The sequence below is a fragment of the Lutra lutra genome, chromosome 8 (assembly GCF_902655055.1).
Source record: "Lutra lutra chromosome 8, mLutLut1.2, whole genome shotgun sequence".
In the NCBI taxonomy this organism is placed as follows: Eukaryota; Metazoa; Chordata; class Mammalia; order Carnivora; family Mustelidae; genus Lutra; species Lutra lutra.
In genome coordinates this window covers 14,717,569-14,732,440 of record NC_062285.1, presented here as the reverse complement: position 1 = coordinate 14,732,440, position 14,872 = coordinate 14,717,569, and the positions used below count along the sequence as shown (strand labels likewise).

The 14,872-nt window shown below is 41.4% G+C and overlaps 1 protein-coding gene across 1 annotated transcript; it reads left to right on the top strand.

Moving 5' to 3' along the window:
* Window positions 1-3,338: 3,338 nt before the first annotated feature.
* Window positions 3,339-10,624, top strand: LOC125106829 (serine/threonine-protein kinase greatwall-like). The gene is made up of 3 exons (XM_047741456.1): window positions 3,339-4,217; window positions 5,701-5,842; window positions 10,500-10,624. The coding sequence occupies exons 1-3, from the start codon at window positions 3,483-3,485 to the stop codon at window positions 10,622-10,624; spliced, it is 1,002 nt and encodes a 333-aa protein (XP_047597412.1). The 5' UTR covers window positions 3,339-3,482.
* Window positions 10,625-14,872: the final 4,248 nt, after the last annotated feature.

The window sequence follows — 14,872 nt, the reverse complement described above, 5'->3', positions numbered from 1 at the left end:
TATACTGATGTACATGACGGAACACATAAATAAAAGGAGGAGAATAGGTCAATTTCTCACATAGAAGAAGTCTAAATCATTTATGCAGACACTCCCTTCTCAAGGAGGTAGGGGATAACTCTCTACCCCTTACACGCCACCAAGGACAGTTACTTCCTTATAAATGGTGAGAGGGGAGGGGCGCCTGGGTGGCTCAGTCAGGTGAGCGTCTGACTCTTGGTTTCAGCCCAGGTCCTGATCTCAGGGTTGTGAGTTTGAGCCCCGTGTCAGGCTCCCCACTCAGCAGGGTCTCTCCTTGAGATTCTCTCCCTCTGCCCCTCCCCCTGCCCTCTCTCTCTCTCTCTCTCTATCAAATGAATGAAGAATGAAAGAGAGAGAGAGAGAAGAGGGGGAAAGCACATGTTTGAAGAATCCTGACAAATTCTACCTCAGACAAGTCATCAAGGTCAGCATCAGACAGGCCATGTTGAAAGAATGGAGCTTTATTTCTATAGCCTTCCTCCCGAAAACCCACAGCCCATTTAATCATGAGAATAACATCACAGAAGCCCAAGCTGAAGGACAGTCTACAAACAGCCTGCCATTTAAGGTCTCAAAACTGTCAGGGACATCAAAACCAGGGAAAGCCTGAAAAACTGTCCTAGTCCAGAGGAGTCTAAGGAAAGGAGATGACTGAATATAACATGTTCTCCTGGCTGGGATCCTACAAGAGGAAAAGGACCCCAGGAAAACAATAAGGAAATCTGAATACATTATGAAATTTAGATAATATTGTATTCATGTGTTAATATGGGTTCATTAATTCTTACATGTTAAAATAGGGGTACGAGTATGAGGTCCACGGGAACTCTGTATACCTTCATAGTTTTCCTGGAAATCTAACTATCCTAAAATGAAAATTTTATTGTAAAAAAAAGGGGGGGGCATATGGAGATGGGCCATACCTGCTACCAGTGTTGCCAGGTTGGCTGACTTTCCACATAACTGATTTGACGGAAATGTAAAATTGTGGGGAATTGCCACTGAAGATTTCCTAGCTTTGTGGAGGTCATAAAAGGCAGGTTTATAATATGGAGCTAACTCTTCACAGCAGTTGAGAGATGGGAAGATGAACATAACATATAGAATTCATAGGTTGGAGAGTTATAGAAGGAATCTTCTCAAAAGTTTCTGAAAACACAATTGGACCATGGTGATAGATCACGAACCTCATTTTAAGGAAAAACAAATCTGTAAAAATGAGGTCCTTTGTAATGGTCCATTTATTCTCTGCCATAGTGATTTCCATGCATTTCTACAGTGGGGACTTCAGATTCTGTGTAGATGGTTAAGTCCATACAGTAGGAATTTCAGTGTTCCACTAGGAGAGTGTCAAAGACAAGACACAAATTTTCAAAGATGAGGTCTTTTGAATAAATATGTGTCTACACAAAGCCACCAGTTTGTTTAGTTTGAGTGTGCCTGTGACTCTCACTAATTTTTTGAATTATTTGCCAGTGTTTAATCTTCAAACTAAATTCCAGATGTTACTTTCTTCCCCACATTTCACCTTAGGAACAACTTGAATTCTTTCTCCTCTCTATTTAAATTTTAATAACGTTCGCATTGTTGAAAATGGTGTGGTAACTGATTTCATTATTTTTCATCATCATGATTAATAACTACTCAAAATCTGTCCATTAGGTAAAGTATCATCTTAGGCATGAATGTCTACTTCCTTCCTCCCCACCCTTCGATGTACAAACAATGAAACGATATTTTATTCAATGTATTTTTTGAAATGATTTTTTAGTAGTTTACAGAAGAGCATTCAGCAAGGTTTTTCTGTTTCTCAGTCAATCCTGACACAGAATTGAAATAATGATGTTAACATCAGATTGACAAAGAAGTAATGAAAATTCAAACATTCTTATTTATATGGATGAGCGTGATACTGAGTTATGAAAAGTGATTTAATTTCAAATCACTCCTGCTACTTCAGATCATACTGGATTTATATTTTATGAACATTAGCATTAAGATTTTTCACAAAAGATATTATGGTGCTATAACCCTATTTCAGAACTACATTCTTTCCAACCAAATTTGATTTGAACTGTATGAATACATAAATGCTATTTACATTTCTCTAATAACTCTATCAGAGTTTGATGACTTGCCTTCCTGTTAATAGTTAAGCAAATACAACTTTTTTTTAAGAGAGAAAGAGAGAGAGAGAGAGAAAGGGATTGTCCAAGCAAGATGTGGGGGAAGAGTAGAGGGAGAGAGAAAATCTTAAGCAGACTCAATGCTCAGAGCAGAGTCCGATGTGGGGCTCAACCTGGGCTTGATCTCACGACCCTGAGATCATGACCTGAGCCAAAATCAAGAATTGGACACTATACCAACTGAGCCACCCAGGTGCCCCGGCAAATACAACTTCTTTCTAACTGGGTAACCTTATTCACAGATGAAGAGTTTAAGGCAAATTCTCAAGATAATCATGAGTTGGGAAAATGCTGATGATCATAGATAAGTATGATGTGTTCTCCTAGTAAACCGTTGGTAGCAGAGTCACCAAAAATCTGTGATTCGAAGAAGGCCACCTGAATTATCACCTTTTAGTTACACATCTATTTCCAAAGAGAACACTGGGTATGTCAAGCCCATCCATCGAAAGTCGTACCCAAAGTGATCTGTGTACTTGAGGCCCCAAATATATTTATGGAAATTCGCATGCCAAGGTACTGGGGAATTATCCCAAAGAAGTTAAAGTGGAATTGTCTGGTTCATTATTATTATCAGTGACTGAGGTCCTGGGAAACCAATTTGCTTCCTGACAAATTGTTTGATTTAGCCACTGAATGACTCACACCAAATTGAAGACCCGAGGCTAACATCGCCTGCTTTAATTCCAAAGATAAGCCAGACTCTCCGTTCAAAGATAGCCTGTAGAAGTGGCTGACAAATCATGAAGACTATTAGTGAGGCTTCAATTATAAAGTCTGAGAGCTGTGATTAAGTGTAGACCAGTCCTGATTAATCACTAAGTAAGCCACTTTTCTCCTGTGCTCCCTTTCACTCATTCTGACAGTATCCTAATGAAGCTATAGAAAGGATTGGAAGAGAAACCTAAATATTTAATATTTCAGGTGGGAAAGTCACCTCAGTCCATGAAGGCTTTCAGAGTCTGAGGAATTTGGGCAGCATCTAACTTAGAAGATAACTCGCTCCTTTAGAGAAAATGCGACTCTGTCCCCCGCTTCCACTTCCCATCCCTCCGCCACCCCCTAATATGGCTGCAGCATTGGGAAGATGACGGAAGACTCATAGATTTCGAAAGTGATTTCGAAGCACAGTCTGGTTTTCACCAGTCAGATCAGTGGGCTGTAGATCCTGGTGACAGGACTGCAGAGCACCTTGGGAAAAGAAGTTTTAAAAGAACTTTTGAGTTCGTTGACTCTAGTCCTTGTCAGACCATCATACAGAATAAAAAAAACTGTATGGAGCATGAGTCTAGAAATGAAATGAACGATGGGTATATAAGCCAAAGGACAGGCTTAACAATGGAAGTCCAAGGCCTGAAGCTGTCGGTGTGTGGGGGTCAGCGAGGGGACTGTGCCGATAAGGAGAGCACGGCCAGTTCTTTCACTGATAAACCACAAACCCCAGGAAAGTCACCGATCCCAATGATAGCAAAAAACCTTCTGTGTGAACTGGGTGAGGATTGTGACAAGAATAATAAGAAAGACCTCCTAAGTTCGAGTTTTCTATGTTCCGATGACGAGAGAGCTTCTAAAAGTATGTGTATGGACTCCGATTCCTCTTTTCCTGGAATTTCTATCATGGACAGTTCATTAGAAAGGCAGTCCTTGGATCCAGATAAAAGCATCAACGAATCCTCTTTTGAAGAATCAAACATTGAAGACCTACTTTCCGTATCACCCAACTGGCAAGAAAACACCTTGCCAAAAGGCGATGAGAATCCTGCTGTCCAAGACGGTAGCCAAAAAATGTTAGCTCCGTCTTCAGAGGTGCTGAAAACATTAAGCTTATCTAAAAGAAATGCTGTAGCTTTTCGAAGTTTTAACAGTCATATCAATGCATCCAATAACTCAGAGCCATCCAAAATGAGCATTACCTCTTTAGATGCAATGGATATTTCCTGCATTTATAGCGGTTCATATCCCATGGCTATAACCCCTAATCAAAAAGGAGCATCCTATATGCCATATCAGGTGTGTTCCAACTTTTTAACACTTTGGTTTTGTTTTTTAAAAAAGTTTATTTATTTATTTGACACACACACAGAGAGAGAGAGAGAGAGAGAGAATGAGCATAAGCAGGGGGAGTGAGAGAGGGAGAACCAGGCTCCTCATTGAGCAGGGAGCCCGATGCGGGGCTTCGTCCCAGGACCTGGGATCATGACCTGAGCCGAAGGCAGACACTTAACCCACTGAGCCACCCAAGCACCCCTTTCTAACACTTTGTTGTTGATTTTATGACAATAAACTATGAAGGCCAGGTACTTATCTCTTACCTAGACTATCTGAGATTTTCTGTTCTGCTGGTTGGGAATCTTTGGATTGTTGGAGGTTTTGCTGCAGAAAGGTAAAGCTGGTAGCAATTTATTATTTTTAACTATAGCACCTTCTTCATTTGTGCTCTAGACTTGCACATATTTTCTTTTCTTTTTTTAAGATTTTATTTATTTATTTGGGAGAGCACATGCATGTACAAGCAGCAGGGAGGGGCAGAGGGAGAGGAGGAACAGATTCCCCACTGAGTAGGGAGCCCAATGCGGGGCTTGATCCCAGGATCCCAGGGTTCATGACCTGAGCTGAAGGCAGCCACTTAACTGACTGAGCCACCCAGGAGACCCTAGGCTTTCACATATATTCAGTCACATATTTACAAATTTACAGTGACATATTTTCACTTGAAAATAGCAACTCTAAAATACAATATTAAAGTTAACTCTATCTCTAGTCCCTTTTAAGGACTTTCATAGATTATCTCTTTTCTTTATAGAAAATAGTTGGAAAATAGATATTTCAAATCTTATATTGTTTTTATTTTCTAAACCTTTATCTTAATAAACCCAAAGTTTCATTTTTCCCTCCTTTTTTTTGGAGAGGAAACATAAAATTGAAAGTACAAACCCTGGTTTAGGGTCACAAGAGTTGGGATTTTCGATTCAGAAGTTACTGAATGACGTAGAAGTCCCTTTTCCTCAGAGCCTGTTTCTTATCTCTCTGTAGAATATGCTTACACCTGTTCTGCTTGTCTCACAGAATCCTTGTAAGACCACAGAATATTTTTAAAACTTAACTACCAATTAGCACAAGAAGTTATTTATATTTAGTACCAGCTGATGTGTTGTCCCAATAATTCAATCATTTTTAAGCCGCAACGTCATCCCTAGTGACCATTCTGAAGTTCCTATTAGTCCATGCTATCGAGAAAGAAATTTTTCTTATGGATTCCTTCATTCCTTCTTGCATATCTAGATGTTACTGAAATAATTGGTCTTATCTAAGTTATTTCATTTCACCAGATATCAAGACTGTTCAAAATGTTAGTAATGAGTCCGTTTTCAAAACCAATCAGGAATTTGCGTAGGTCTTTTATGCCCAGCAGCCAAGCATTGCTTTTGTTTTTAGCATTTCCGTTCACTGGAAGAGGAAAGACAATATTTATTGTAAACTATTTTTAAATTAGCAGACCCCGAAACAGGTCAAATCAGGAACTCCATATCGAACTCCGAAGAGTGTGAGGCGGGGGGCAGCCCCCATGGATGATGGGCGGATTCTTGGAACCCCGGACTACCTCGCACCTGAGCTCTTACTGGCCAGGGCCCATGGTAAGGCTTCCATGTCTTTGAGTTTCTGAAGTGTTCTCTATCACTGCATTTTCCTTTGAGGTAAAATTGTTCTAAATTTCTTTGGTATTTGGATTACTTTTAGAGAGTAAAAGAAAAGGAACTCATGTGATACTGTTTTTCTCATAAATAAGGCATTTCTTATGGCAAAAGAAGACATGCAGCCATTTGTCCTTTGAATTCCCGCTCGGTCTCAGTGACCCCGAGCAGCCCTACCGTCCAGCGGCTCTGCTATCTTAGTTCAAAACATCTCACCAGCTTTGGCTCGGGAATACAAAGTTGAACAAGAACTTCTGTTCAGTCTGCAGCAGCGCATTCCTGTTTAGAGCTCGCCCTCACTTATCCCCTCACCACAAGGGTCAGGCCAGAAGTGAGCCATCTTCGGGATGCAGCAGAGGAAGACCAGGATGGCATTTCTACCTAGCCTCTTTATTCCCCTTTCCCTCTCTGAAGAATTTTCCCCTCCTGCCGTCTGAAGTGAACTGGATTGGTCTCCTAGGGCTACATCATCAAGTGCCACAAACTGGATGGTTCAAAGCAACAGGAATTGATTGCCTGACAGTTCTGGAAGCTGGAAGTCTGGCACCAAAGTGTTGACAGGACCATGCTCCCTCCGAAACGTGTAGGGCAACGACCTTGCCCTTCCAGCTTCTGCTGGTTTGCGAGCAACCCTTGGCTTGCAGGGGCCTCACTTGAGCCAGCATGTTGCATTCCCCTGCCTCCCTGGTCACGTGGCTGCGTTTTATGACACCAGCCATATTGGCTTAGGGGCCCACCCTACTCCCCTGTGACCTCTGCAGGGACCATATTTCCAAATGGCACACTCAGAGGACCTCAGGGTTAAGACTCGAACATGTCTTTTCAGGCAGACATAATTCAGTCCATAATGTGGTCGTCTTCTTGATCGTGTCAGTTACTTCCCTATTCTTGGGGCTCCTTCCGGTGATCCAACTGTCTCATCTTCACCCCAACCCCCCGACCCACACACACGCACACGCTCCTTCTATTTTTATTTCTATGCTACCTTTTCTCTTTAGTCTGCAAATAAGCTTCCACTCTTGTCTTTCCCCACTGCCTAACTTCTCAAAGGTCGCCTCTTTCCTCTGCCTAATTATTTTTGCCCTGGCAATCTGATTGTTATCCCTACCATTTAACTGACACTTTTTTTTTCCCAAAATTTCTATTTGTAAGTGATCTCTACACTCAACATCGGGCTCGAACTCACAACGCTAAGATCAAGAGTCATCCACTCTATTAACAGAGCCAGCCAGGCGCCCCTAACTGGCACTTTTTAATTAACAGTCATCAATGCTGTCATTCTTGTCACATCTACCAGCCTCTTCTCAGTCTCCTTCCTTCCTTTTACCTCTGTGGCCAACTCCTTAGCTCTTCAGTATATGGAGATTCTTCATGATCCTGCCCTTTCCCTTTTTTCCCTACCCCTGCTTCCGGTTAATGTCATCTCTTCCATGACTTCAGCCATCAGACCCTTGTCGATACTCCCCAGATATCTGCCTCTACTCCTGACTTTCTCTAGGCTGCATACACATGGGGAAAGCACTTAGTCAGCATTTCACTGGTGATTCAGTGCTGTATGTCAAAATGGGACGGGTCCAGCTTGCTCTTCCTCCGTTCACTCTCTGAAATCTGCCATCTTTGTGATGACACAGACATTGCCCCTGCCTTCAGGCATTTAAATCCTGTCGGTTCTGTCCCTGCAGAATTTCTCCTCATCTTTTCATCTCTGCCACTATCCTCTGTAAGAACGTCCTCTTTCCCTTTCATTAGTTTATTAGCTCTCTTCCTGGGCCATCAACTTCATCCTCTTGTCTATAATCACTGCCACCAGATTTTCCCTCTTAAGACATAAAGTGGTCAGTCCATCTGCTCTCCTTGAAAACCACGTTGGCTCCTTCCTACCTGCAAAATAAAATCCAGATTACTGATCACGGCATCGGAGGCTCTCAGCTCTTACACCAGCCGTGTCTCTCAAGGAATCTCTATTTCTTTTATAAAGAACAAAAATGTATTTCGCACACATGGTTCTGGAGTCTGGGTGGTCTACGATCGAGGCACAGGCAGATTCAAAGAATCCCTTTATAAGTCTTATGTTCTCATTCCATTTCTTAGACACATTTATTTTCAGGTTTTCCTTATTTTGTGCAAGTATTTTGCCTTAGTTGAAAAAAGCCAGAACCCAATCCTCTTCCGATTAAATTTCTTCTCATCTCATCATCAGTTCAAATGTTACCTTTTCCACAGAGCATCCATTGGTCAATTATGGAGAAGTAGTTGTTCACGTCTCTCTCACTTTATTAGAAACTGTTTAAAGCATATGTCATTTTACCTATGTTATTATATTTGTCTCCACTATAAAAGCTTGAGAAAATTTCTCAAGATGAGAGAATCCAGAAGGATTCCTTGGTAGCACTCACTAAACACTGTTAATAATCTCTAAATGTGTTGAGACACATTTCAAATTCCCCTTTATCAGCCAAAGCAACTAAGTTCCTCTGGGCACTTAAACTGACTTTTGTACAGTGTCTCTGTTGCTAAGTCACAGGTTTGTCAGCTCATTTCCTATAACATACGTTTTCTCTGCTTAGGATACAGTATAAAAGTAAGCTTCAAGTATAAAGATTTGCTTTTTAGGATCTTGCCTCTATTTTAATGGGACATCTAGTTATCTCAGCTATCTAGTGATTTATTTTAAGATTTTCATTTTCTATAAAATATTTGATATACCATTCTTAAAACAACAAATAATACAAAGCAATTTTTTTTAAAGTAGGTTCCACACCCAGCTTGGAACCCAACGCAGGGCTTGAACTCACAACTTTGAGATCCAGACCTGAGCTGAGATCAAGAGGCAGACACTTAACCCACTGAGCCATCAAGGGCCCCAGTACAAAGCAATTTATAACTGAAAAAGAAAAAACACTGCTTTATACTTCTTTCCCAAATCCCAGGCCTGGAGGGCAGTCTCTATAACAACTTTGTTTCTTACATTCACCTCTCTGTTTCTAAACATCTTGCTGAGGACAGCTAAGACTTCTCTGAGCCCTCCATGGTCTCCCCCATCCCCCACTGCCAATTACTTAGGAACTCTGGCCAGAGTTTCCCATAGCTTCTTAGGCTGTTTTTACTTCTTTTCTCTTAACATTGTGTCGAAATTATCTGTTTTGTCTGTCCTGGAGTAGGTTGTCTTCTTCATAAAGAAAGCTCTCTTTCTTCTTTATCTTTGTGACCCTTGTGTCTCGCATAATATTTAGGATCTAGTTGGGTGAATGATGTGAGAATGAACTCATGATTTTAATACAACGTACCTAACTACTCTTTTCTTACTGTGCAGGATTTCTGATTTCCGGTGAGTCAGGTTCCTGCACCTGCCAGGAAGTGATATCCTTTACTCACCCAGTGAGGCTGCTGGGAACTCTGTAAGCAAGGTATCAGGCCAACAGTTCCAAAGGGCTTTAAGGTTCCAGGTTTTATCTAGTCATATCTGAGTCTTTTCAAATATGACATTCCAGTCAAAGCCTTGGTAAAATAACCAGTGTTTCCAATGGTGTCCTGTTACAAGGAGAACAGGTTCTTATTGAACTTATGCAAATGACTGATTGCCATGGAAGAAAGAAGACTTGCTGAGACCTTTGGTTTCAGAGGGTTCAGATAGAGAGAAAGAGTTGAATACCTTGATTTGTTTACAAATGACTACTTTTACATCTCTGTAAGTTACAGATAACTTAAGAAAAAGTTCAACTAGCCTGGAAGAGCAAACACTACAGAACCAGTAATGTTTAAAATAAGACAAAACACCAAGAGATACAACATTACAATCTTTCAGTTCATCTAGTCCCATGATACTAATTCTGGTTTAGTCCGAATGCAGCTTTTACTTCTGGAAATTCTTACCCATTTCAGTTCCAGGATTTTAACATATCAAACACCTGTATTTGTCCTGAAAGTCTTCCCATATGAATTTCCTTTAAGGCGGAAGTCATTTTACAAGAGAATTCTTAGAAGGCAAATTTATGAATCAGTTAAGTACAAAACATGTTCATCAGCAGATTTCAAAAGCACAAACCCAGTTCCAGAAACCAATGCTCTAGCATTTTATCCCATTTGGTTAAGACCTAGATGTCCAACAAATTTAATTCCACTTGTCATTCAAGCAAACCTTCAAACTTTCACAGTTTCAGGTTACCAAAGACTTTGAGAGCTACTTTAACAATTACCCACTAAGACCCTGAGACAGACAAATAACCATCAGTTTAGTCACCTCTTTGCTAACAGATTTCACGTTCCACCTGGGCCCACTCCAGTTCAGACGCCATGCTCTCCTGCCAGCAAGGGGGAGGGGCTAGGCAGTCCACATCAGGCCATAGAAGACTGGAACTTCCCCAAAACAAAGAGAGTTTCAGCAGCTGCTTGGGAATATTCCTTAAAGTCTCTGTCTCAAGTTAGACTAACCACAGTTGGCTCCAGTTATAGCCATTAAAAGTTAGAGTCCCCTCACTCTCTGTTTGCCCCATTTCTTCAAACACAGCAAACAACACAACAGACAACAACAACAACAACAACAACAACAAAAAAAAAAAACAAGACAAAGACAACTGCAGGCCCTGTGGTCCTGCCACAGGTGGGGATCTTCTAGGGGAACTCGAACCCCCTGACCGCCTAGGGGGACTCGAACCCCCTGGACACCTAGGGGAACTCAAACCCCCTGGCTGCCTAGGGGGACTTGAACACCCAGTGACAGCTTAGGGGGACTCGAACCCCCTGACTGTCTAGGGGGACTCAAACCCCCTGGCAACCTACCAGTGGAGGTAAGGGGCATCCCCGCATCCACTCCAGTCCTGGGGAGCATGGCTGCTCCAGCTTCTCCAAGGTGGGCAATACCCTGGAGCTCCACAACCAGACAGACAGGATCCCGTGGTCTTACCTCCAGAGGCTTTCCCAGAAATTCTGATGCTCGCTCAGTTCTCGGAGTTTGATCCCAGACAAGCCCCCAATGTTAGGATCCGTAATCAAAGGATCGAGACTGATACAAAGTGAAGGTCAAGCGAAGCTTTATTTCGCGCCAAGCATCGAGAATCAAACTGACCGGTCAGGGCCGACTCTTGCAAAGAGATGACCGCTCCCAGCCTCACAGACTTTTCTAGAGGTAGTTTAGCTGGGCTGTACACAGGTGGCCAATGAGATTGCAATACACAGAGAAAACTGCACAGTCATGCTAGGTCTGCAACACACAGAGAAAATTGCTATGGGTTTTCTCTGTGTGGCCAATTGAATTTCAATTTACCCTAGTAGATACAGGGGTGGCCAATTGAATTTCAATTTACCCTAGTAGATATATGGGTGGCCAATTGAATTTCAATTTACCCTAGTAGATATATGCGCACCCCACTGATTGGATGTCTTCATCTGGCCTGACCCGCCCTTGTATCTAGGCTTTGCAAGTAAGTTCCTCTGGGAGAGGGGGGTTAATCTAAGTTCACTACATAAACACAAAATGACTCCTTCTGGCTAAGCAGGCCCTTACATCCCTATTACCATTTCTTCTTGTCTCTTTTATTCACGTCTTTCCCAAGCAGTAGCAACCGCTGCATTTTCAATATGTTGCCCATGATAGCAGCTCCGTGGATCTTTTGAGCTCTTTCACGCGAACGTTATACCCCCGCTGGGACTTGCTGACTTCTTCCTTCTTGTCAACCAGGGCCCCCAAGCCATTCATCAGCTCGGTGCAAAAGGTCGGGGATGAACGCTCCTTCCCAGTCCCGAAACCAAAAAACTTCTTCATTGCAAAGCCTAGAGGCTTCACCAAAACTTCACCTTCCACTCGGCTTTTTGCCACTTCTAGACACCAGAACCAGCGCTAGAGATAAGCCAAACCCACGGCACAACAGTTTGGATTCTTGGAGCACCTAGCAACCGTAACCATGACGCCAAGCACAAATGCGCTTGCGCACCTCTGAAACCCGCGTGGCTGTGCCTGCACATAAAGGGTAGCGACTAAAGGTGCCCAAAGTGCATGTGCGAGGCCCAAGACTCTCAGATCTCAGTGCAGCAGAGACTCCGCTCAGCTCGCTGCTCTGAGGCTATAAATCTGGAGAATATTTTTTTAAAGACTCTGAAGACCTACAACAAACTAGAAGCGTTTATTCATGAAAAGTACTGAAGTTTGATTAGAGTTGTGTGAGTCTGTGCTGTGCTCTCACTGCCCATGCCAGAAACTTGTCACTTAGAGAAGGGACTTGCCTGACCTGAGGCAGAGTAAGTCCAAGATGTGGCCTCTATGCTAAGCAGACAGGCTTCTCTAGCCTGAAGTTGCAATGCTCTTTGGAGGAAGCAAGATAAGAGTAGCAAGGTATTTAACCCTAAGCTCTGAGAGGTCAGAGAGCCATCTGAATGTGATAAGCACTCCACATAAACTCCAGGTTTACCCGGGGCATGCAGTCGAAACTGAAGCTGGTTCAAGCCACCCACATACCCATGGTTGCCAAGCCATGTGCATACACGCAAAGAAGCAAAACCCAGCAGCCTTGAAAATGACCCAAATGTTGAATGGACTTAGAAGCCCACACAGATCCATCAGCAGAGGAGAAAGCATGAATAATGGGATCTGCACACAACTACGCCCATCTTTGGCTAAATGTTAAAGGATGCAGGCACAGCAGCAACATGTCGGAAGCAAGACTTAAAAATTTAAGAAATGAACAGACATTAATGGGTGCACACTGCAGGAGAGACAGACCTCAGAAATTTACTGGAGGCAAGTTATTAAGCAAAACAAGACAACCCCCTGGGGAGGAAATCAGAACCCCTAATTGCTACATTACTTGAAATTTAACATGATCATAAAACAAAGAGACAAAAAAGGTGACCCTTATTACAAAAAGCATTAAGGAGAAACCATCTAAGTATTTCCAGATGGTAGATTCAGCAAAGATTTAAAAGCAGCTACATGGACATGGTCTAAGACTAATGGAAATAGTGTTGAAAACCATGATGAAAATGACACAAAACATGAAGAGTCTCAATAAAAAGATACAGGGATGCCTGGGTGGCTCAGTGGGTTAAGCCTCTGCCTTCAGCTCAGGTCATGATCTCAGGGTCCTGGGATCGAGGCCGACATTGGGCCCTCTGCTCAGCAGGGAGCCTGCTTCCCCCTCTCTCTCTGCCTGTCTATATGCCTACTTATGATCTCTCTGTCAAATAAAAAAATCTTTAAAAAAATAAAAATAAGGGCACCTGGGTGGCTCAGTGGTTGAGCCTCTGCCTTCAGCTCAGGTCACAATCTCAGGGCCCTGGGATTGAGTCCCACATCGAGCTCTCTGCTCTGCAGGGAGCCTGCTTCCTCCTCTCTCTCTCTCTCTCTCTCTGCCTTCCTCTCTGCCTACTTGTGATCTCTCTCTGTCAAATAAACAAAATCTTAAAAAAAAAAGCTACTAAAAAATAAAAATTAAAATTAAAAAAATGAAAAGATACAAAGTAAATTAAAGAATTGAATGGGAACTTACAGCTGAAAAATACAGTACCTACAATGGAAAATTCAACTGATTTGAGATGACAGAAGAATCAGTGAACTTGAAGAATCAACAGAAATTACTCAATCTCAAGCAGAGAGGGAGAAAAGAAAAAAAAAATGAAGAAAATGAACAAAGCCTGAGACCAGATCAACGATAAGTGTACCAACACATATGGAAGGAGAGCCCCAGAAGGAAGACAGAAAAGGATTAATAAATATATTTGAAGAAGTAATTGCCAAAAATTGCTTAAATTTGATGAAAACCTTATCTGCAGATCTATGAAGCCCAGTAAATCCTAACTAGGAAATAGACAAGGACATCCACACCTAAACATGTCATCATGGGGTCAAACTGCTAAAAGTCAAGGATAAGCAAACAGAAACAAAACCTTGAAATCTGCAAGAGAAAAAAACCAACCTATCACAAAAGGAGACCAAAATTATGATTAACAGCAGACTTCTTACAAAAAAATAATGGGAGCTAGGAGTCTATGGGATAACATTATCCAAATGAAAATAATAATAATAATAATGGAAGCTAGAAGTCTATGGGATAACATAATCTAAATGATTAAAGATTTTTAAAAAGACAACCATGTATTCTATTAAAAAGACAACCATGTATTCTAGATAACATAATCTAAATGATTAAAGATTTTTAAAAAGACAACCAGCAAAACTATTCTTAAAAAAACAAAGGCAAAAATAAATGACATTCCCAGAGAAAGACTGTGGAAATAAGATTATATAAAGCACTAGTTATGTCACTATATTGTTGAGTTGCTGTAACATGCACAGATATAACATATGACACTAGGAGCACAGAGAAGAAAATGAGATCTACTGAAACACAGTTCCTACATTTGACCAGAATTAGAGTAGACTGATAAGATGCACACAGTCCTACCTAGATCAATCACTAAGATGTAACTCAAAAAAGGAGGAACAGAAGGATCTCTTGAGATATGAAAAAAACAGGAAAGAAGAAGCAAAATGGGAAGTGTAGAAACAAGTATATCAAAACTAAATCTGAATTGACTAAACACTCCACTCAACAGAGATTGTCAATTGGATTTAAAAAATAGCAAGATTGATAAACAACTTTTGTTCAGAATATATGATCTCTTACACCACATAATAAGACAACCCAAAAGGGACAGTGAGGGTCCTCTGAATGGATGTTTCTCCAAAGAAAATATATACATGGCCAATAAAACAGGAGAGGATATCACTAGTATAGATAAAAGTATGTTAATCCATGAGATATTATTTCATTCACACCAGAATGACTCTAAGAATGACTTTTTTTTATCAAAAAGGCTCTAAGAATATGCTGTACAAGATACAGAGAATGATGCATTTCATCAGGTCCATAAAAAGGTAAACAGAAACTTACTACATGACCCAGCAATTTCTACCCCAGAAGTCTATCTAGGAAAAATAAAAACATGCATCCACACAAAGACATGTATACACACAGAGAG